Here is a 23,359-nt window from a genome sequence, read left to right as displayed (position 1 = left end):
TATTCCGATCAGTGAGCAGGATAAGGGGATTTTGAAATGTGCAGGGTCCTTTCGAAAAGGACCCCTGTGTAGCCACGCCGAGCCGCCCACTTTCGAAAGCGGCGCTTTCGAAGCACCGCGGCCGGAAGCGTCCTAGTGCTAATGAGGTGCTGAATATTCAATTTAGCGCCTCATTAGTAGTCTTCGAAATGGCCATTAGCATGGGTATTTCGACGATTTGTGCCCGTGTAGACACACCCTTAGTCTATATACTCTCAAAACAAACAAACAGTCCAGTAGCACTTTAAAGGATAACAAAATAATTTATTAGGTGGTGAGCTTTCATGGGACAGACCCATTTCTTCTGATCATAGCCATACCAGAACAGACTGAATATTTAAGGCACAAAGTACCAAAAATAGTAATCAAGGTTGACAAATCAGAAAAATTGTAATCAAGGTGGGCAAATCAGAAGAGCAGAAGGGCGGTAGGACGGGGGGGGAAGTCAAGAATCAGATAAAACAAAGTATGTAAAAGAGTCCATATAATGACCCAGGTAATTGGTGTCCTGCTTCAAACCACGAGTTAATGTGTCGAATTTGAATATAAAAGAGAGGCACTCTCTGTTTGCAGGCGATTCTCAAAGTTCTTTTTCAGTAAAACACAAACTTTCAGGTCATTAACAGAATAGCCCAGTCCATTAAAGTGCTGGCTGACAGGCTTGTGAGTTAAGAGCTTTTTGATGTCTGTTTTATGTCCATTCATTCTTTGTTGAAGCGCATTTACCGTTTGTCTTATATACAAAGCATGTGGGCATTGTTGGCACATGATGGCGTATATGATGTTAGTTAAGGAAGATGAGAATGTGCCTGTGATTTTGTGAATAACCTGGTTAGTCCAGTGATGGTATCTCCAGAATAGATATGTGGACAAAGCTGGCAATGGGGCTTGTTGCAAGGAAAATTCCAGGATTGGTATTATTGTGGTATAGTCTGTGGTTGCTAGTGAGAATCCTCATAAGGTTGGGAGTTTGTCTGTAGGAGAGAACAGGCCTGTCACCTAGGGCCTTCTGGAGTGTTGCATACTGATTAAGGAAGGGTTGTAGGTCTTTAATGATGGATTGCAGTGGTTTGAGTTGGCAGCTGTAGGTAATCACCAGTGGTGTCCTGTTGTTGGTTTTTATGGGCCTATCTTGAAGTAGCTGGTTTCTGGGTATTTGTCTGGCCCTGTCGATTTGTTTTTTTACTTCTCCAGGTGGGTAATTCAGGTTTATGAATCTTTGGTAGAGATCTTGTAGTTTTTGGTCTGTCAGTAGGATCAGAGCAAATGCGATTGTACCTAAGGGCTTGACTGTAAACAATGGATCTAGTTGTGTGTGTAGGATGGAAGCTAAAAGCATGTAAGTATAGCGGTCAGTGGGTTTCCGGTGTGCTTGTGATCAGGCCATCCTTGATTTGTACTGTAGTGCCCAGGAAATATATCTCACATGGAGTAGTTGAGGCATAAGTTGATGGTGGGGTGCAGATTGTTAGTCTCTGTGGAATTCTTCTAGAGTCTCTATACTATGGGTCCAATTCATAAAGATGTCATCGATGTATCGTAACTAAAGGAGGAGCAATAGGGGACGAGAGCTGAGGAATCATTGTTCCAGGTCAGCCATAAATATATTAGCATATTGTGGGGCCACGCGGGTGCCCATAGCGGTTCCACTAATCTGAGCTGCGTCTACACGTGCACGCTACTTCGAAGTAGCGGCACCAACTTCGACGTTAGGCGGCGAGACGTCGAAGTCGCTAACCTCATGAGGAGATAGGAATAGCGCCCTACTTCGACGTTCAACGTCGAAGTAGGGACCGTGTAGACGATCTGCGTCCCGCAACGTCGAAATTGCTGGGTCCTCCATGGCGGCCATCAGCTGGGGGGTTGAGAGATGCTCTCTCTCCAGCCCCTGCGGGGCTCTATGGTCACCGTGGGCAGCAGCCCTTAGCCCAGGGCTTCTGGCTGCTTCTGCGGCAGCTGGGGATCTATGCTGCAGGCACAGGGTCTGCAACCAGTTGTCAGCTCTGTGTATCTTGTGGTGTTTAGTGCAACTGTGTCTGGGAGGGGCCCTTTAAGGGAGCGGCTGGCTGTTGAGTCCGCCGTGTGACCCTGTCTGCAGCTGTGCCTGGCATCCCTGTTTCGATGTGTGCTACTTTGACGTGTAGACGTTCCCTCGCTGCGCCTATTTCGATGTTGGGCTGAGCAACGTCGAAGTTGAACATCGACGTTGCCGGCCCTGGAGGACGTGTAGACGTTATTCATCGAAATAGACTATTTCGATGTTGGCTGCACGTGTAGACGTAGCCCTGGAGGTATAAGTTGTCCCCAAATTGGAAGTAATTGTGTGTGAGAACAAAGTTAGAGACATCAGACACCAGATTGTCTCTGGTGACATCAGTGATGATATTCCTGATTGCTTGTAATCCATCTTCATGTGGAATATTATGTACAGAGCCTCTACATCCTTGTTGGCAAGGAAGGTGTTGTCAGGAAGTTTTCTGATGTTTTGTAATTTTCTCAGGAAGTCAGTGGTATCTCAGAGATAGCTGGGACTGTTGGTGGCATAGGGTTTGAGGAGGGAGTCTACATAATTGAATAGTCCAGGGGTAAGAGTGCCAATACCTGAAATGATAGGGCATCCGGGGTTTCCAAGTTTGTGAATTTTGGGAAGTAAATAGAATAATCCAGGTCGGGGCTCAGATGGTGTATCTGAGTGAATAAGGTCCGGAGTGGCAGCAGGGAGCTCCTTAAGTAGTTATTGTAATTTCTTTTGGAATTCCAAAGTGGGATCAGAGGAGAGAGGTCTGTAAAATGTGGTGTCGGAGAGTTGTCTGGCTATCTCCTGTCCATAGTCTTATTCATGATAACAACAGCACACCCTGTGTCAGCTGGCTTGATCATAATGTCTGGATTATTGCTGAGACTCTGGACAGCATAGCGTTCAGCATAGTTGAGATTGTGTGTCATTTGGTAATGTTTGCGTATAATGTCAGTCTGAGCGTGGTTGCGGAAGCATTGTACATAGAAATTCAGACTTTCTCTATGACTGTCAGAGGGAGCCCACACAGAGTTCTTCTTTTGGTGTTGGTGGTGGTGGTGAGGTAGGGTTTGAGAGAATCAGAGTGATGTTCATAGGTGTCTTGGAAGAATTCCTTTAGACAAAGGTGGCGAAAGAAGTCTCCAAGGTCACCACAGAATTGTATTAAGTTCGTGGAGGAAGTGGGGCAGAAAGAAAGACCCGGTATAAGAGAGAGTCTTCTGCTGGGCTGAGTTTGTAGCTGGAAAGGTTAACAATGTTGTTCGTTGGGTTGTGGTTGTCGTAAGTTGTAGTATCCTGAGGTATGAAGTAATCTAGATAATTCATTGTCCTTTCTTTTTTGTAGGAAGTAGAAGTGTGTTTTATAGATTTCTTGTCTAGTATGTGTAAAGTCTCATTCTATGGGATCTTGCGCAGACGTCTGACTATTGATGAGAGTTTCAAGTTCAGAGAGTTCATTTTTAATCATTTTTTGTTTATTGTAAAGGATTTTGATCAAGTGGTTCCTCAGTTTCTTAGAGAGTGTGATGCATAGATTCTCACTGTAGTCGGTATAGCAGGGTTTGTGTTGTCAGCAGGAGAACACTCCTGTTGACTACAAGCCATTTACATTGCCACTTATCAAGGGAAAACTTTTGTCCCTTGGGATGGGGATAGGGGGAGGTTAAGCACCTGTGAACTTTTTTCATTCAGCTGGCAATGTAGACAAAGTATAAATCTGCTATGCTGTAATTTGAACCCATTACCTCTTGTACTGCCTTCTGTGTCAGGGTGGTATGTGTGTGTATGAATGAATGGATTGTACTACTGTGTTAAGGATTGAAAAATATTTTTCCCTTTGTTCATATAACCTTCCCCACTTGGCAAAGGTGCATCTTGTTATGTTTTAGTCCAGCACTATTTTTTATCTTTGTTTATTCCTGTGTCTGAAAAACATAATCACTGGTGACATCAACAGGAGTTTATGGCTTTGGAAACAGAATTACAGTAGATAGTGGAGATCACATATATTATGTTCATGTTATCCCAGAAAAACTGCATTGCTTTTTAAAACATATTAGCAAGCCAGCTATGGATTTCAGGTGTATATTTAAAATTGATGCTTAAAATCTTTAGGACATTTCTCACTGGATCGCAGTAATTTTATGGTCTATTGGAGCTGGGCATAAACAAATTGATGCTCTTCCCTTGATAGAAGCTTTGTGAGTTTTTTTTTTTTTTTTACAACTCAGCTGAAAAAATGCTAGTACTTAATAAGATAAAATTTAACTGTCTACCACCACCTAAATCCAAACCAAAACAACCCCCCAAACAACAACAAAACAACCTCCCCCTCCAGAACAGACTTTTGCTGCTAAGTACATGAATTATTTCTCTCCTACAGACAACCTCCCAACCTCATGAGGATCCTCACTAATAGCCACAGTCTATACCCCAGGAACACCAGTCCTGGAACCTTTCGCTGCAACAAAGCCAGCTGCCAGCTTTGTCCACATATCTTCTCTGGAAATACCATTACTGGACCTAACCAGGTTACTCTCAGAATCACGGGCACTTTCTCATGCTCCTCTACTAGCATCATATATGCCATCATGTGCCAACAATGCCCAGATGCTTTGTATATTAGACAGACTTCTAAATCCCTTAGACAAAGGGTCAATGGGCACAAAACAGACATCAAAACACTCCAGATCCACAAACCAGTTAGCCAACATTTTAATGGAATGGGGCATTCTGTCAATGCCCTAAAGGTATGTGTGTTACTGAAGAGGAATTATCGCACCATTCTGGAAAGGGAAGCAGCCGAGCTGGCTTTTATATTCAAATTCGGCACATTAACACATGGTTTAAATTGTGATGGGAACTTTCTGAGTCACTATAGGGGCTCGGCTGCATACTTGGCTTAATCTAATTCTTGACCCCCACCACCCCTCCACTCTCTGATTTGCTCACCTGGATTATCTTTTTCTGATTTGTCCTCCTTGCTTACTGTTTTTGGTTCTCTGTGCCTTAAATATTGAGTCTGTTCTGGTCTGGCTATGGTCTGAAGAAGTGGGTCTGTCCCACGAAAGCTCACCTAATAAACTGTTTTGCTAGTCTTTAAAGTGCTACTTGACTGCTTTTTGTTTTGGTAATATAGAGGTTAACTGAGCATAAGCCATTGAAATCTCACATACACTTTAATCAGTGTTTACAGTGATAATTGTAGTGATCCCTTCTTGCCTTAAATATCCATGAATCTCATCTATTTCCTTGGGACAGAAAGTTGGGCCAGGAAATATTCTGTTACATACTTATTTTAGTCTTAACTTTGTCAAAGTTGGACTCGAGACTCACAATTTGTCAGACCACTCTGTTTATTAGCAAAGCTGCTCTGCTAATACATTCAGAAAAATGTGAGCCCCCACCTAGGGTTCAGGTCTCAATTTATACAGACAAAAGAAGGTAAGTTAATAAAAACAAAAAACCAGACACACACCCACCCCACCTAGCCCCTGAGACTAGTCACATATCTTAATTTCCATATCACCTTCAGCAATCTCCTATTTATGACTCTCTGGTTACCTTAATTAATTACCATATAACACCTACTGCTCTGGTTCCTGCTTTCCCAGGCACACCTGGCTCCATCCAAACCCACCCTACATTCCTGCACACAGCATCAACATAACTTCCCCTTCTTGAGCTCAGAAGCAACATTGTATCATAGTGTGATTTTTTTACAATGTAACTCTTATACTTCTTACATTATTACAATATAACTCCTATGCTTCCACAACATTGTATCTGGACAGGCATTGATTTTGAACACATGATATTTGCTGAGTATGACAACTAAAAAGATGTACACGGTAGATTATTGATTAGGGCCCTACCAAATACAGAGTCCATTTTGGTCAATTTCACAGTCATGGGATTTCAAAAATGGTAATTTTCATGATTTCAGATATTTAAACCTGAAATTTCACAGTGGTGTGATTGTACGGGTTCCTGAGCCAAAAAGGAAGTGTGTGTGGGGAGGGGGAGTTGCAAGGTTATTGTATGTGGCTTGCAGTACTGCTACCCTTATTTCTGTGTAGTTGCTGGCAGCAGTATTACCTTCAGCGCTGGGCAGCTGGAGAGTGGTGGCTCAAGGCAGAGGTACTGCCAGCCGCTGCACAGAAGGAAAGATGGTCTGGTATGGTATCACCATGCTTACTTCTGCACATAGGCCTCCAGAGCTGGGCTCTCAGTCAGAAACTGCCACTTTTTGGCATCTCAGCTCTGAAAGCAGCAGCAGTACAGAAGTAAAGGCAACATGGGTATGGTATTGCTACCCTTACTTCTGCACAGCTGCTGGTGGGCTGCTGCCCACAGAGCGGGATTACTAGCCAACATTACAAACACTGCTGTCCAGTTGCCCAGCTCTGAAGGCAGAAATGCGGAAGTAGTGGTGGCGATACCGTGACCCTTTTTTGGTATGGACCTACAAATTGAAAAGCCCTGGTCTACCACTGTGACATTGGCATAGCATAGGGTAAAAGCAAACACAAGGCCACATTTCATGGCAGACATTGCATTTCACAAACTGTGACACATTTTGCATGGGTGTGAATGGTCCTCTTGCTATGGTCCTCTTGGCGATGATATAATGATGAAATCAGTAGAAGATGAAGTCTTTATGTAAGTCTTGTGCCCCAAATCTTCAAATTTAGATCATAAATGGTTATTGACTTATATGTTGGTACTAGAGCAGAAAAAACACAGTAGTCTTACAAGGGTTATTTCTTCTGCTATAAAAGCATATTCTCTTCACTGAATGTTTAATCTGTATGTATAGTTATTGATTATAGTGGCACCTGGTGGCAGTTCTATTATAAACCACAGTTACTACTTGGCTGGAAAAAATTGGGTTCAAGCTGAAACTTGACCTAGAGGGCACCAGCCTGAGAGCAATTTGTTTTAAACACCTTTTCAGAAACCATCCATTCAGCAATTTTGGGAGTTGTACAAGAAAAACAACGTAACTGTTTTGGCGCTTTCAAAATCACAGCACAACCTCTGACTGATTTCTAAATGTTAGGTACTGGAATGAGTGATTACTTTGTCATGTAAGGAGAAGGCTCTGCACATGTTAAATGCAGAGTTAAGATGTTCAGCCAAAATGTTGACTACATCATGTGCACTAATGAGTTGCTTTCTTCTGATTAACAACAACACAAATATTTACTTACAAACCAACAGTCCTATGAGCTAATTCTATAATGTACACATTAGACTTAAGATATTAGACTATATATTTGATTCTTGTAGATATAATGATGATTCTGTCTTGTCAGCCCCAATCCCAGCTGGGAGAAATGAGACAGTGCAGGGTCTGGGAGGAGCTGGTGAGAGGGGATGAACCCATTCTGGATGCATGCTAGTACAAAGAAATCTTATTGCAAGATAAAGCCCTGACATTTTGGCACGTGTTTCTCTGCTACTACAGTAGCACACACTTTTGTCATGGCTTAATAGAAGTAATTAAAAATGATAGGCTCAATGCCTTTGTTATACAAAGTTTTATTCATGTTTGTAATTGGATAAGCTTCCTAAGTCTAATTAGAATTGAATGACTAATCCTTTTTTCCTAGATTTTTATCACAACTATACATTGCTCCCTGATTTCATGCATCAAAACATCTTAAAATGAAAGAAAAGGAAGACTCCAAAGAGAATTGGTAGAATCAGTGTTATTCAAGTATTTGAAGTTATCAGTCTTAAAAGCAAAGTTCTTTGCTAATATTAAAAGCAGATGGATTTAGAATATATTTTTCTGTAGTGCCAATAATCTTAATTTAATTTCTTAATCAGCAGAACCACCTGTTATCGGAAACTGCTAGGGACACAGCAAATGTTACAAGGAGAGGCAGTCCCTGAATACTTACTTCAAAGCATGCTGCCAAGCATTAATGCACTGAATTCTTGCATAGTCAGCCAACTTTGGAGAAGGTAGCCAGTGTCTAGCAGTACCTCTTCTCAAGAATTATCAGGGGGTTTGTCCAGCTTCTCATCATCTGACATTCTGTTCCATAACCAAAAGAAGATTATGTATTGACAAAACTCTAATGTTTTGGATTCATTCTGTTTTTCTTGTATAATAAACTACTTTAAAAGAGCCCATTTCAAGGAAGTGACGCCTAATTCTTAGAACTCCTTCATTAACTAGATATCCTCTCCAACTAATTTTATGTCTTAACATGCTGGTGATCTCCAGTTGTATGTCACTTTATATGCAGACCAATATTGCTCTTCTAATGTTTCCATCCATACAGAGAATATGTTTTGTTATGTGCACTGAGGCATGTGTGGATGTACACCACCAGTAAAAGCACATGCTGCCAGCTGTGGGACTTCTGCTAATCAGCTGGCAGCATTTGAATCTCTCCTGGCTGGCTGCCCAAGCTCACAGCTACAGGGAATACTGATATTGGTCAGTTTTTAGTGATCTAATGCTCTGTTCCCATGGAAAGAGAGAGCAAGTGACATCAGACCAATCTCAGCAGCCTTTGACCTGTGTGGGGGTTCAGTAATTTCTTACATCTTAGAATATAGCTTTCTCTGCCAACTATCAAGGTAGAAGGGACATATCACTTTCAGTATCAAAGTGATTTAATAATTTAATTGACCTGAAATATCCGCCTACTTTCACTTTTTACAATAGAGGCTGTATTGTGTGACTGATAACACCAAAACCAGACTAGGATGCCTAGGATCTTCCAGTAACTGAGTGTTCCATATAAAAAAAAGAAAACAGTCACTCAGTATGGACATTAGCTGATGTAAGGTGAATACTGCAAAAGGCCACCTTTCTATCAAAGCCATAAACGTACTTAGTCTTGAAACATTGACATTTTAAAGTTTTCTTTTGTGTCTAGAACTTCACATATTTAGAACATAAAATAAAAATAATCTCACGTCTGTCATTATAAACATATTTTTGCTGGGGATGGTTTGAAATACTTGTCATTTAACAACAAATTTCTCTTGCAATGAAAAGCTGCCACAATGTTAGAGAGAGGGTTTTTCCCCCCTGCTAAAATGGTAAGCTTTTCAGTGTTGCTTTTGGAAGCTCTATAGAATGATCTATCAAATGTTTATATTGAACCTTCTTCCTTTCATAAAGCACTCTGTGCTGCATTTTGCTCTCAAACACACATGTAATACGGTGCTGGTAAACACTAACTTTTGTCTCCCCAGAGGTAACATAATATATGTTACTATATATAATGTATTATAGTGTTACATACTTTGATGTAACTTGTGTAATTTTATATCAAATAACAGTATGATTTTTCTGCAATGGCAATGTATGAGCATATTGTTTGTTACCTTTTATGACTAAATAGTCTCTGAAAATTTGATGTCTTCCTTTCATTTTGTGACTCATGCAGTATTTTTTGTAAATCTGAGGGAAAGTAGAAATCTACCTTTTATTACTTGAGAAGATGTAATATTTTTAATGTCAGTGGCTTTTCTTGTTCTCTAGCTTATGCCTTAAGCAGCTGTTAAACGTAAAAATCAGCCTACTGTCAAAATGAGCAATCTTGACATCTATAATTAAACCTTTATAATTTCTGCATTGTAGAGCTTTTAATACCTTTGTCTAACAGACTATACAACTTCCATGTTTGTTAAACAGGCCCTGATTGTTCTTTGAATGTACCTTCCACGGAGTCCTACTGGATTCTACCAAACGTCAAGCCATTCAGTCCTTCTGTAGGCCGGGCTTCCCATAAGGCAGTTCTACATGGAAGATTTATGTGGGTGATTGGTGGATATACCTTTAACTACAGTTCATTCCAAATGATATTAAAGTAAGTGATTTCCCCTTTGTTAGTCTTTGTGGACTTGATCTTTGCTAACATTCCATGGAATTACTGTTCTACATTTGTATGAAAGCTTTATTACTCAATTTAAAAAGATTATTATTAATTAACATTTTCGGGTCATATTTTTAATGGCTGAGGCAGTTAAAACAATGTAAACAGTTTATGACATTGGCACTTTTTTATAACAAATATTGCGATTCCTCTTTTGTGCTCTAAAAATTAAAGATACTTGCAGTGTGACAAAATACACTTGAATGCATTGTTTGTAAATATTATACTTGGAACGCTCTTTGCAAGGTTAGTTATGTTAAAGTAGACTTATTACAATTAATGTTAATGTGAATTGACTTGATATTTCTTATTTATATAGCTTTCCAAACTTTTCGAAGAAAGATAGGTTGCTGCCCTGAAGAGCTTACAATCTAAAGAGAAAAAAATAAGACATGGGGTGGGATAATGGATATAACATGCAAATAAAAGTTGGCAAATACTTTGTTTCACCAAATTTTGCCTAGCTTTCTTTGCCCTCTTCTTCTCTCTTTTGTTATCTGTCCCAAATCCAGGTCTTCTTCCTCAGTACCATATGTTGTGTCTCTTCTTTCCCAAATCAGTCTTCCTGTTCTTCTTGTCCCCTTTTCACTTTCAGCCGACTTCATTATGTTAAGTGCTGAATGCCCTCAACTCCCACTGAAGTTAATGGTAATTAAGGTCAACCACAGAGGAAGTGCTCAGCACTTCACAGGATTAAACCACTACTGCTTGGGCTAAGAAGTGGTGGTTTACAACGTGAGGATGTTAACCAAAAATACCAAAATCAATGAAACAAAAAAGTGTTAGTAAAATTTTAGTGAGACCAGTATTGCCCACTCTCATGATTTTATTTCCAATCTTGTGATATTTGATGTTTTTCTGGAATCAAGTGATTATGTGAAAAAGTCAATTTTTAACAAAGCAAAACAAAAATGAATTTCTGGCCCTCCTGGCACAGGAAAAAGGTTAAAAATGTCATCCTATAGGCTCAAAAACCTTAAAGCAAATAAAGGGAAACCCTAATTTATTAGTTTTTAAATCTCTTTACTTTCTGTGGCCTGATTTATAAATGCTTGAGGATTATGCTATACATTTTTGCAAAAAAAATTGTGAAATAAATGAAAATTGGATTCATTACCTGAAACTTCTGTTTCTTATGAGAGAATCTTTTGGACAGGACACTACTTTGCATTTCAGCAGAGTCTAGCAGAGACTGAATTCAAAGGAAGAGGTATGGAGTGAAAAAAACTACCTCTATTATGGTAGATTGATTAGGTCTAAGCCGTGAGTAATGTCCGGACCAAGGATATTACATGAGAATTTTTTGTTCATCTTCACTCAGTTCAGGTTGCCTCCTGTAAGAAGAAGCAAATTAAGATTTATGTCCCTGAGAGCCAAGTCCCAGTCAATTCTAAAAATCATGTTGTTGGATATGAAATAACCTCCTTAGATTTCCTTAGATGGCAGTTTATTACAGTATTGTAGAGTTGTAAAATAAAATGGAAAAGTTAGGAAGAGGATTTAAGAATTTACATACCTTTTAACTCTTTGTTTATTTAATGCTTGTAATAAAAGAAAGCATAGATTATTTGAGTTCAATGCTTGTAATAAAAGAAAACATAGATTATTTGAGTGATGGCCCCTACCATAGTCTACTGAAGGTTACACATTTGCACCATACACCTGCAGTCAAAAAATTTGAAAAGCAGTGTCAAACAACAACACAAAAGAGAAAAACAGAGCAGCCAGTCCAACCAAATTCAAAATAACTATAACCTGATCACGTCTAAGTATACTTTTCCCTTTTACTCACACCCTGATGGCTGTTTCTGCGACGGTGAGGATATTTCTGATTTTCATTTCAATTGCCTGGGTGACGTATTCTGCCTCAGATTTTCTCTTTGCTGTTTTGCAGACAAAAAGCCCCTGAAAATTGCAATTGTTCTGAGTTTAAACAAAGTTACTTCACTCCCATTGACTCACTTGTACTCCAGTTACATCAGTTATCATAATCCCTTCACTGCACTCATTCATGACAGTCACACTACCTCTCATAAGCTTGCCCTCCCTGATACCTGCTGGAACAACTTGTACATTATCATTCTTTCCCAAGAGGTGAACTCCTTATTACAATGGAGAGGAAAAGAATGTACACCCTGGAATATCAGATAGAAGGATTCTGCTTAATTTACTTTCTGTTACCTAAGAGGAAATGGGTGGACACCAGTCCTCCATCTCTAGCACCTCAGTTGCTTAATCCACAAGCTCAAATTTAATACGGTTAGATTGGCAGTGATAATTCCACCCCTAGAGAAGGGCCTGTGGTACACAGCTCTTGCTTGATGTTAAGGATGCTTACTTTTATCTGATATTTATCTTACCCAAAGATAACAAGCAGTTCTGTGGAACCTTAGAGACTGAAAAATTGTTCGGTCATGAGCTTTCATGAGTAAAACCCACTTCACAGAAGCTCATGATGTAATAAATTTGGTAGTCTCTAAGGTGCCACAGGACTGCTTGTTGTTTGTGAAGCGACACACTAACATGGCTATTCCTCAGAGACTATTCCCTACAGACATTTCCTGAGCAGAGTGCTCCCCTTCAGTACAGCCACCACTCCCAAAGCTATATTCAAAGCTTTTTCCATCGCAGTGGCTATGTCAGAAGTTATAGGCTACGTCTACACGTGCACCCAACTTCGAAATAGCTTATTTCGATGTTGCGACATCGAAATAGGCTATTTCGATGAATAACGTCTACACGTCCTCCAGGGCTGGCAACGTCGATGTTCAACTTCGACGTTGCTCAGCCCAACATCGAAATAGGCACAACGAGGGAACGTCTACACGGCAAAGTAGCACACATCGAAATAAGGGAGCCAGGCACAGCTGCAGACAGGGTCACGGGGCGGACTCAACAGCAAGCCGCTCCCTTAAAGGGCCCCTCCCAGACACACTTTCATTAAACAGTGCAAGATACACAGAGCCAACAACTAGTTGCAGACCCTGTATATGCAGCACGGACCCCCAGCTGCAGCAGCAGCAGCCAGAAGCCCTGGGCTAAGGGCTGCTGCCCACGGTGACCACAGAGCCCCGCAAGGGCTGGAGAGAGAGTATCTCTCAACCCCCCAGCTGATGGCCACCATGGAGGACCCCGCTATTTCGATGTTGCGGGACGCGGATTGTCTATATGTCCCTACTTCGATGTTGAACATCGAAGTAGGGCGCTATTCCCATCCGCTCATGGGGTTAGCGACTTCGACGTCTCACCGCCTAACGTCGATTTCAACTTCGAAATAGCGCCCAACACGTGTAGACGTGACGGGCGCTATTTCGAAGTTACTGCCGCTACTTCGAAGTTGCGTGCACGTGTAGACGCAGCCATAGTGTCTTCATGCTTCCCTATCTTGCCCATTGGCTCCTACCCATAAGGCCCAGGTGTCAATCTCCATGTTAATCCTTTCTTCCTTTCATCCACTTGCATCATGTTACATAAAACAACCACTATTTCTGTCATCGACAAAAAGAGAAGATTTTAATAATCTGCATTATGTGCAGAAGCGATCAGTTTGTGGAATTGTTACATCAACCACCAGATACTCTTGCCTGCAGTCTAGTTTCCTGGAACACAGAATGTGTGCTGAGTTGCTCAGTGGGAAGTTTACAATTTGGTAGTAAAATTTTGGAATAAAAAATAGAAACTTTTAAATATATTTGGACAAGATGATTGTGAATGGAAGGAGGAAGTTCATGGAAATGAGTAATAAAAATATTAAAGAAAAAATTTGAGTTTCTAGGACTAAATTTCAATACTATAAACTGAATTTTGCTGTGAGTTACTTCAATATATACTGGAAAAAATTAAAGTTGATAGGGTTACCATGTGCATGCATCACTCAGAGCAGAATTTGTCCCTTTTGTCCCACTGCACAACTGATACTTAGTATGTTTAAATTATAATATTCATATAATGTAATATTTTGTAATTCAGTGTTTACCCAGAATGACTTATACTGATCATAAGGCTGAATGTGTAAAACCTTACTACTTTCTAGATGCTAGTTCCTCTTGATGCTGATACATGCTTGAAATAATAATATGAGGATTTTGGTTCCAAAAGTGATATTAAAGTGATTTATTCACTGTTCTCACAGGCAGGAAGGACTACTAAACAACTGGTGGGAATGTTAATTAGAAACACAACTTTCTTCACCTGTGTTACACACACATACACAGAGAGAGAGAGAGAGAGAGATACCTATATGCTTAAAACAGTGATTCAGGATTTGTTTTGAATAAATGAAAGTGGTTTGACCAAGAAAGAGGAATTTTCTTGGCAAAATCAGTATATGAAGGGAATTTGGAAAACTGAGTAAAATATTGTACATATAGTCTGTGTCTACACTACAAAATAACTTAGAAGTTGCTTACTTCGAAGTAAGCAACTTCGAAGTAGAGCATCCACACAAAAAATGCACATTCCCTTTCTTCGAAGTAGGCTTTCCCCTACTTTGAAGTTAAATATCCACACACAACTACTCCCTACTTCAAAGTAAGGAGACAAGAAATGATGAAGGCATGGGGTTGCATGGCCAACAAGCCCTTCCAGGCTCCCAGTCATCCAACCCTTCAAAGGGCCCCTTCCAGCACCCACAGCCTGCATGTGCTCAAGGCTGACGGCCTGAAGACAGCAGCAGCACGTACACGGGAACAGCTGGAGACCATGCCAACTCCTCCCCACGGTGAGGACAATGCCATCATGGTCCTGCTCAGCCTGCTGGCCATGCTGCTTGCCATGCGGCACAAGCAGTGCAGGCGGCTTGCTCTCATGGGACCCAGCCTTGAGGCCCTTACCACCCTCATGTTGTCCCTCCCAGTTCCCTCTGATCTGGAGCCGGTGGGCATATGCCACCAGCACCGAATGGTGGGACCGGCTGGTGCTGGAGGACTGGGACGATGAGTGGTGGCTCAGGAATTTCAGGATGACCCGGCAGATATTCGAGAACGTCTCCCATTGGCTCGCCCCAGTTCTCCAAGCACTGGGACACCCGTATGCGGCCAGTGCTCCCAGTGCAGAAGAGGGTGGCCATCGCACTATGGTGGCTGGCCATCCCCAACAGCCACAGATCCATCGGCCACCAATTTGGCTTACGCGAGGCCACCATCAGAGCAGTGCTGAAGGAGGTATGGCCAGCCCTCACCATGGGGGGGGACCAGGCAGGAGGTTCCCGGTGGGGGGCAATGGGCCCCCAGTCCGGTGGTCATGGACGTCCCCCCCTACAGGTCGTCTAAGCCATCAACACAGTGCTCCTGTGATGTGTCGTGACCCTGGGGGACCTGGACGCCACTCTTAAGGGGTTCGCGGACCTGGGTTTCCCCAGCTGTTTTGGAGCCCTGGACAGGACACATATTGCAATCCGGGCTCTGGACCACAGTGGGGGCACATACATAAACAGGAAGGGGTACCACTGAGTGGTACTCCAGGCCCTGGTGGACGTGAGGGGCTGTTTTCTGGATGTCTGTGTGGGGTGGCCGGGCAGGACCCACGCCACCTGGGTGTTCCATACCTGCTGCACCTGTGGCTCATGGGGCCCTATACTGGCCACACCACGCCAGCCCAGGGCATCTTTAATGGTCGCCTCAGCCATGCCAGGGGCACGGTTGAATGGGTGTTCGGGAGGCTGGAGTGGAGGTTTCGTTGCCTCCTCACTAAGCTGGATGCCAGCCTCCCGAATGCCCCCACAGTCATTGCCGCCTGCTGTGCCCTCCACAGTTTTGTGGAGGGCCGCTGGGAGCCCTTCATGCAGGGCTGGGCCAGGGTCCGGGGGGCCAGCTATGAGCAGCCACCCGCTGCCCTGTGCCATGAGGCATAGCAGAATGGGGTCAGGGTCCGGGATGCCCTGTGCCAGGCCTTCACACAGGGCCAGCCCTGACGCCCCCCAGCCACACACCACACCACACCACCCCACCCAGGATGCACCACAGACATGGGCTAGGGTTGGAATGGGAAGATTTAATGGGGGAAATAAACTAACATACAATACTGAACAGAATGGGGAAACCTTTGTGTGCATGGGGGGACTGGTTGGCAGTGGGGAGGTGGGGGCTCGGGTGGGGGACTGGACTGGGAGGGGGCTCAGGTGGGGGCCTGGAATGGAGATGGGGGCAGGGATGGGGGTTGGGTCAGTTGGGTCAGTCAGGCACGGGGGCCAGGAGTCACATCAACCACAGACGCCCCTACTGCCCTGGGACCAGGGTCCCCTGAGGGGCTGGGAGGGGGCTGGGACCATGGGGAGGTAGGGCTGGGGTGGGGGTGCCACGGGCTCTGCCCCCGTAGGGTAGACGGGAGAGGTCATTGGGATTGGGCCAGGAGCGCCTGCCTCCATCAGCAGCCACTGGGCCAGCTCAAGCCGCTCAGCTGGTGACAGGTGCGCTATATGATGGGCAGCGGCTGGGGGGCGGCCGTGGGATGGGCTGGTGAGGGGCGGGAGGCTGGGCGAGGCAGCCAGCCAAGGCCTGGAGCACGGCATCCATGCTGTTGGCCAGCCTCACCCCCATGTCCCGCACCACCTCCAGCCATTCCCGCAGCACGCCAGTCAGCTCCTGCATGACCGGCTGGTTGGCAGCCGCCTGTTCATTCATCCACCTTCATCTCCGAGGGGCCCGTCCTCGGCCATGGGGGAATGTGGGCTGGGGCGATGGGGTGGCCTCCTGGCCTTCTGCAGCCGCAGCCTGCTCAGGAGGGACCTGTGGAGACAGGAGGGGACAGGTGATGGACTGTGAGTGCTGGCTCCCGACCCGGCGGGGGGGCTGGATCTCCTGTTCCCTTGCCACCTGCTCCGCTTCCCTAGCGCCCGATGGCCCGTGGGATCCCAGATGCCCAGGGGTTCCCGCTTGGCAAGGATCAGTACATGCTCCGCCCTCCCACATCCTCAGATGTGTGTGGACTGTGGGGCTGTTCTGGGAGGGGCCCCGTGCCCATCCCTTGCGATGTCCCACTTGCCCCAAACGAACTGGCTGTGACCTCCTGGGGCTCAGGCGAGGTCCAGCTTGATGTTGCCCAGCTCGGTGTGCTGGAGGGAAGGGTGATGACAAGGGTCCCGTCACTAGAGCCTCCATCATCATCCTTGGTCTCGGGGTCAGTTTCTGCACGGTGGGGCTGGTGGTGCCGGAGGGGCCCGCCTCCTTGCTGCTTGTCTGCACGTGTTGGGGCGGGTAATGATGGAAGTGTCCACTACCTGCTCTGGGCTGGCCATCTCTCTTGGCCCCAGGAGCCTGTGCAGCTCCTGGTGGTGGGGGCAGTGGATGAGCCATGCTCCCGATTGGCTGGCAGCATCATGGGCCTTAATATATGCCTGGCGCAGCTCCTTTACTTTAATTTGGATGATGGTACCAGGCCGGTCGGGGTGTCCACGGGCGGCGAGACCACCGGCCAGCTGGTCAAATGCCTCAGTGTTGTGCTGGCATGTTCCGACTTGCCGCAGGACCTCCTCATCCCTGCACAGAGTGAGGAGGTCCTTAAGCTCTGCTTCTGTCCGGGGGAATCCCCTCCTGGCACCGCCCTTGCCTGTGCTCTGTGATTCTTGGGACCCCTCCTCTGGAGCCCCTGGATGGGGAGGGGGTACTGTCGTGCAGCCATGTGGGTAGGGGCTGCGGAGGCTGGTGGATGCTTCGAGCAGGGGCAGTGCGGGGCTGAGCTCGTGCAGCCCCTGCTTGTGCACGCTCTCAGCTTCCTGCCTGGGGTTGCCAGGGAGCTGCTTCCTTTAAGGCAGCCAGAAGGGACCATAGAGCCCTGCCTGGGTTGGCCAGACTGTTTCCATCCTCCTGGGGGGGGGCACTCCTTGGAGGACTCCTTACTTTGAAGTCAGGAGTGCAGAGCGCCTATACACATTAACTTCAAAGTCACAGTCGAAGTAAACCACGTGGAGTAGTGACTTCAAAGTTAGCTTCCCTTACTTCAGTGTTAACTTCGAAGTAAGGAAAAGCATGTGTAGATGCTCTGCAGGCTACTTCGAAGTAGCCCCTTACTTCGAAGTTAACTTCGAAGTTAATTTGTAGTGTAAACACACCCATATAGTAATGTTCATTGCAAAGCATTTTGCAAACAATTGGCTCAATACCCCAGCATGCTTTGACTGTTTTATACCGCTCTGTTGGCACAAAGTAGGCCGAAAGCTGGTCGTTCACAAGCTGGTAGGAAATACAGTGGCCATTAGGAGAGAAGCTGGAAAGCAAGGTGGCTTAAAGCTGCTTTTGCCCTAAATATCTTCCTCCTTTCCCACAGTTTATTAGCTGGACCATAGAATCTATACAAAGTAAGTGCTTCACTCCATTACTAAAATACTCAAGGTAGAATACCTTAGCTATTTAACAGCATCAGATTTAGACTGAGATTGAATTAAATTCTAGCACGGATGGTAAAATGAGGAAAGGATCTGTGATTTCAGATAGCTTTCTTTTTGGATAGAAGCAAAGAATGAAATCCCATTCTGATATCTTTTTTGGTAAACATGCTGTAAGTTTTAAACCGAATGCTAACTATTCTAACAATACTGTAACCATGCTCCTATAATCAAACTATTACGTATATTTGTGTGCATTAATAAACTGGGTATGAATCATGAAATATAGGGTGAGTCTACACTAGGAACTAACTTTGAAGTTAAGTTCGTAGTTAGGCACTACATCGAAGTATCCAGAAGAGAGTCTACACACTTTAACTTTGAAGTAGGGAGCCCAACTTCGAAGTCCTTACTCCATTCCCAGGAATGGAGTAGTGCCATACTTCGAAGTTTAACTTTGAAGTAGGATGTGTGTAGATGCTCCACTTCAATGTTATTTTTGTAGTGTAGACACAGCCATAGAGTTGGCCAAATGGATCCTTGTAATCGTAATTTAACTTTGTAACATATATTGTGTGCCTCTAAAAAGATATTTGGTTTTCACAATTCCATACTTGGAAGCCCAAAACAAGAGAAAACATTCTGAAAAATAAGGACATTATGTCCAGTAAGTATAATGCTTGAAAATTACATGTGTCCAAAATGTGCAAACCCAGTATTTCCTTCTTGATAACTTTTTTACTTCTTTGCTTATCTTTTAGTTATAATTTAGACAGCAACATATGGAATGTAGTACCTGTATCAAAAGGACCTCTCCAGAGATATGGACACAGTCTTGCTTTATATCAGGTTTGGATATTTTTAATATTTAATTCACTGTTTTGTGTGCATTATTAGTGGTCATATATTGTGCAAATGGTAGTCTGAAATTGAAAATGTGACCAGCCATAATTTTAAAACTGTGAGGATAATATAATTTCTAGTTTCTTTACACACTTGTACCATAAGCTTTCTTAGGCTTTGTTCAGAAAGAAGATTGTATTTTTTTTTAAATATAGAGGATAACTCAGTTTTCAAGTATCGGAGGGGTAGCTGTGTTAGTCTGGATCTGTAACAGCAACGAAGGGTCCTGTGGCACCTTATAGACTAACAGAAAAGTTTTGAGCATGAGCTTTCGTGAGCACAGACTCACTCAGCATCAGCATCTGATGAAATGAGTCTGTGCTCACGAAAGCTCATGCTCAAAACTTTTCTGTCAGTCTATAAGGTGCCACAGGACCCTTCGTTGCTGTTTCAGTTTTCAAGCTGACGCTGAATCTGAAAACAGAGACTATGAATAGGAACTAAAGATTTTTGTTGTTGTTGTTGTTGTTGATGTGAGAACAACCCTTTAGTTTGTTTACTAATTTCAGTTTCACTGTTTTGTTAGCACATGCAGGCCATAGTTGTATTGTAGAACAAGAAGTACAATAGGGTAGTATAATTTACTGTAAGATTTTATGGGTGAATTGTTAAACTTACTGCGACGGCAGCATCTCTGGAAAAAACTGAACTAAGTCCTAGAAATGGTAGTTGTTGTGCTGTTTTTTTGGAGGTAAATGCGAAGTCTTTCTTTTTTAATTTAAAAAGTCTTTGTTTACGTTAACAGAAGAGAGCTGCAGAGCTGATGCATATAATTAAACACAATCTTTAGAATATTTTTTCCTGTGCAATAGTTTGAGATATCTCCAGATTTTAAAGCACCATGACATTTAGGGAATTCAATGTAATTCTTTGTGTAGCTTTAAATGTTAGCAATTTCATTGACTCTGGCAGAAGAAACAATGAATATTTAATTTAGGTCCTGTCCTGATATTTAGAATGGTTCCCAGTTCAATTGGCATAAGACAACTTCATTATAGGTCTTAAAAAAAATAAATAAAAAAAATAAAAACTTCCTAATTATTATCCTCTGTCCTCACTGCTGGCAGGCAATATGAACTTTTTAGAAAATGGCCACTTCAGTACAAGTTGTATCTCTCCTGGTCCGTCACCCTTGAGACCAGTCCCGAACAAGGGGATTTACCAGATCGGGGAGGTCCCTTCCACTTGCAGCCTGCTTCTGGCCCTGGCCAGTCCCTGAAGTGCCACCTGAACTGCTACTACCAGCCCTGGCTCTCTGCCTCTGTCCGTGGCTCCCTTCTGCTGGCTGGGGCTCTGGCTCCACTGCTGTCGGCTCCAGTCCTGCAGCTGCCTGTTCTGGCCCCAGCTGGGCTGTCAGATGCTGGTCCCAGCCTTGTGGCTGCTGGCTTCAGCCATGTTATCTCTGGTCCAGGAACGTCCATAAGTCTTGCCAGAACAGAGAATTCTGAAGTTCAGGGGTACAACCTGTAATATGTCATTTAATAAATCCTTAAGCAAATAATTATGAGAGCTCTAGGATACACCTAAGAAGATATTATTCAGTGAAAACAAATTTATTGGTAATTAGAATCTGCAATTAGTGAACATGCAGGGTCAGCAGCATAAACGTGATTATTAAATAATCAGTGGTGATCTCATCAATTGTGAAAATAATATTGGCTAAATGAGTATACACATATGAGTAAATGAAAGAATTTCATTTAATCTATTTTGTGGCAGACCGAAGGCAGTGGGTGGTAGGAGCCTTATGGAGGTCAGATACAGCGGGAGCTGAGTGAGTGCGTTTCTTTTCCCTGCATAAAAAGTACTTGAAGCTCATTAAGAGCTGATCTGCCCTAGCAGGCTGATTAGATACCTGCAGCCAGTTAAGGCTGGCAGGCTCACCTTTAAATGGGCTCCCTCAGGTAAAGGAAGGGGAAGGAGAAGGAGAGGAGGAAAAGGCCAGAGAGGAGGAAGTGACCGTGGAAAACCTGAGGTTTGGAGGAAAGAGGAGACTCAGTCATGTGCCCTAGAGAACGTGTTAGGGGGAAGGAGTGGTAGACTCTTTTTGACGGTCACTAGATAACGAGTAGGACGTTTTTGTGTCACCTTCCTATTTGTGAGTCTGTTGATGGCTGATCAGTCCAATTCTGGAGTCGCAGATCTTATCACAGAAGAGGCAGATGTTAGTGGCTGTTGGAGGGGCACTGAGCAGTTTTTGACACTCTCTTCTTCTCTGCCTGTCCTCATCTGCACTATGGTGGGATCTCTCAAATTGCGCTACCCCCTCATGGGTTATCGTGCTCCACGGGGGACTGTCTTGGGCTGGTTGTATTCGATTCTTCCAGGACTCTAGTGTTTGTGTGCCTATCCTCTCAAGAGATATTTAGGATTCTCCTGAGGCAGTATTGGTGATATTGTTGAAGTGCCTTCAAATGACACTTGAATCTTGTCCAGGTTTCACAGTAGCATCGGAACAACCACTGAATGGTATACAAGGAGCTTTGTCTTGGGATAGATGTCCCAATTCTTGAAGACCCTTTGTCTCAGGTGGGCAAAAGCAGAACCTGCACAGCACAGATGACGCTGGATTTCTGCATCAAGGTAGACTTTAGTGGAAAGATACTTCCAAAGTCTGGGAACTGCTCCGCATTTTCCAGCAGTTCTCCATTGACTTCAATAGAAGGTGCATGAGATTGTCCCGTTGGTAAAGGTTGGTGTAGCACCTTGATCTTTTTGATGTTCAGTGTGAGGCTGAGATTCTCGTATGCTTCAGCAAAGAGACTTAAGATGGTCTGAAGGGCTGTGGGAGAAGATCAACAACCATATTCTCATCCATGTAGTGGAGCTCCATGATCAACATTGTGAAGGCCTTGCTTTTAGCGTTCGGTCTCCTGATAATAAAAAGCTCCATGTTCATTCTATAGACAAGCTTCACACCATCTGGAAGCTTGCCATCAAGGAGGTGAAGAGTCATGGCGATGAAGATGCAGAATAGTGATGGGGCAATGATGCAACCTTGCTTGACTCCTGTTTTGCCCTCATAAGAGTCGCTTTGGGATATGTTGTTGCTCAATACTGTGGCAGTCATGTTGTCATGAAGCAGCCTTAAAATGCTAATGAATTTTTTGGGGCAGCTGATCTGAGAGGGTGGTTTACAGGGAACTGTGACTGACTGAGTCGAGGGCTTTGGTCAGGTCAATGAAACTCAGATATAAAATTTGGCTGTGTTCACAACATTTTTCTTGCAGTTGCTGGGCAGTGAAGGTCATGTCCACTGTTCCTCTGAATGGTTGGAAGCCACCCTGGGATTCTGGGAGAAAATCTTGTGAGCTTGTCAGGAGTCGGTTTGCAAGGATTTGAGCTAAGATTTTCCCTGCTGTTGCCAGGAGGGAGATGCCACAATAGTTTCCACAATCTGACTTATCTCCCTTCTTGAAAAGACTGACAGTTAGCATGTCTCTGAAATGTTGCGACATCTGCTCCGTATCCCAGATCTTGAGAATCAGAGGTAGAGCTGTTGTGGATCTCTGCCCCACCTTCTTTAAAGACTTTGGTGATTATTCTGTCTAGTCCAGTTGCCTTGTTGCAGTTCATTACTTTGATGGCATCTCGGACCTCAGTTGAGGTAGGATGTGTTCCAAGATCATCTGTAGGTGGTTGCGGTGGGATTTGGTCAAGGGATTCTAGGAGTATGGTGCAGGAGAGATTCAAGGGCTTATCGTAGTGCTCCCTCCAGTAAGAAGCAACGGCTTCATTGTCCTTCAAGAGTTGGGTACCATCCTTTGATCTCAGGGGATTGATTCCATGGTTTCTTGGTCCATAAATAGCTTTTGTAGCACTGAAGAAAAATCTTGTATTGTTGATGTCTGTGAGACGCTGGAGTTCTTGCACTTTCTCAGTCCTCCACTGGCTTTTTAGAGTTTTTGTTTTTTGTTGCACTTCTGCCTTGACTTTGGCATGCATTTCTCTCTTTGGCATGCAGTTGATGTCTATGAGGTGCCAGTGCTTTGATCGAGGATGTTGCCATGAGATCTTAAATTTGTTTTTCTTGCGGAACAGGGTGTTTGCAATGATGAGCTTGTGTTCTGCACATTTGTAAAGAGGAGCACGCCACTGGAGTTGCTGTTGCTAACTCCTTCTTTCCCAATGGTAGTCTGCCAGAGAGCTGCATCTCTTCTGACCCTGGCATTGAAA

At 43.9% G+C, this 23,359-nt stretch overlaps 1 protein-coding gene across 4 annotated transcripts in view; it reads left to right on the top strand.

Moving 5' to 3' along the window:
* Positions 1 to 23,359, top strand: part of ATRNL1 (attractin like 1) — a 1,060,182-nt gene that overhangs the window by 96,043 nt on the left and 940,780 nt on the right. For all 4 annotated transcript variants that reach the window (XM_074999076.1, XM_074999077.1, XM_074999078.1 and 1 more), the window contains exons 7-8: positions 9,720 to 9,894; positions 19,042 to 19,129. In XM_074999076.1, the coding sequence (XP_074855177.1) occupies positions 9,720 to 9,894; positions 19,042 to 19,129 (263 nt within the window). The remainder of the gene's footprint in view (positions 1 to 9,719; positions 9,895 to 19,041; positions 19,130 to 23,359) is intronic.

Source organism: Carettochelys insculpta, chromosome 7, assembly GCF_033958435.1.
Source record: "Carettochelys insculpta isolate YL-2023 chromosome 7, ASM3395843v1, whole genome shotgun sequence".
Classification (NCBI taxonomy): domain Eukaryota; kingdom Metazoa; phylum Chordata; order Testudines; family Carettochelyidae; genus Carettochelys; species Carettochelys insculpta.
Note: the sequence above shows the minus strand (reverse complement) of the source record. Positions and strands in the feature narration are given on the sequence as shown.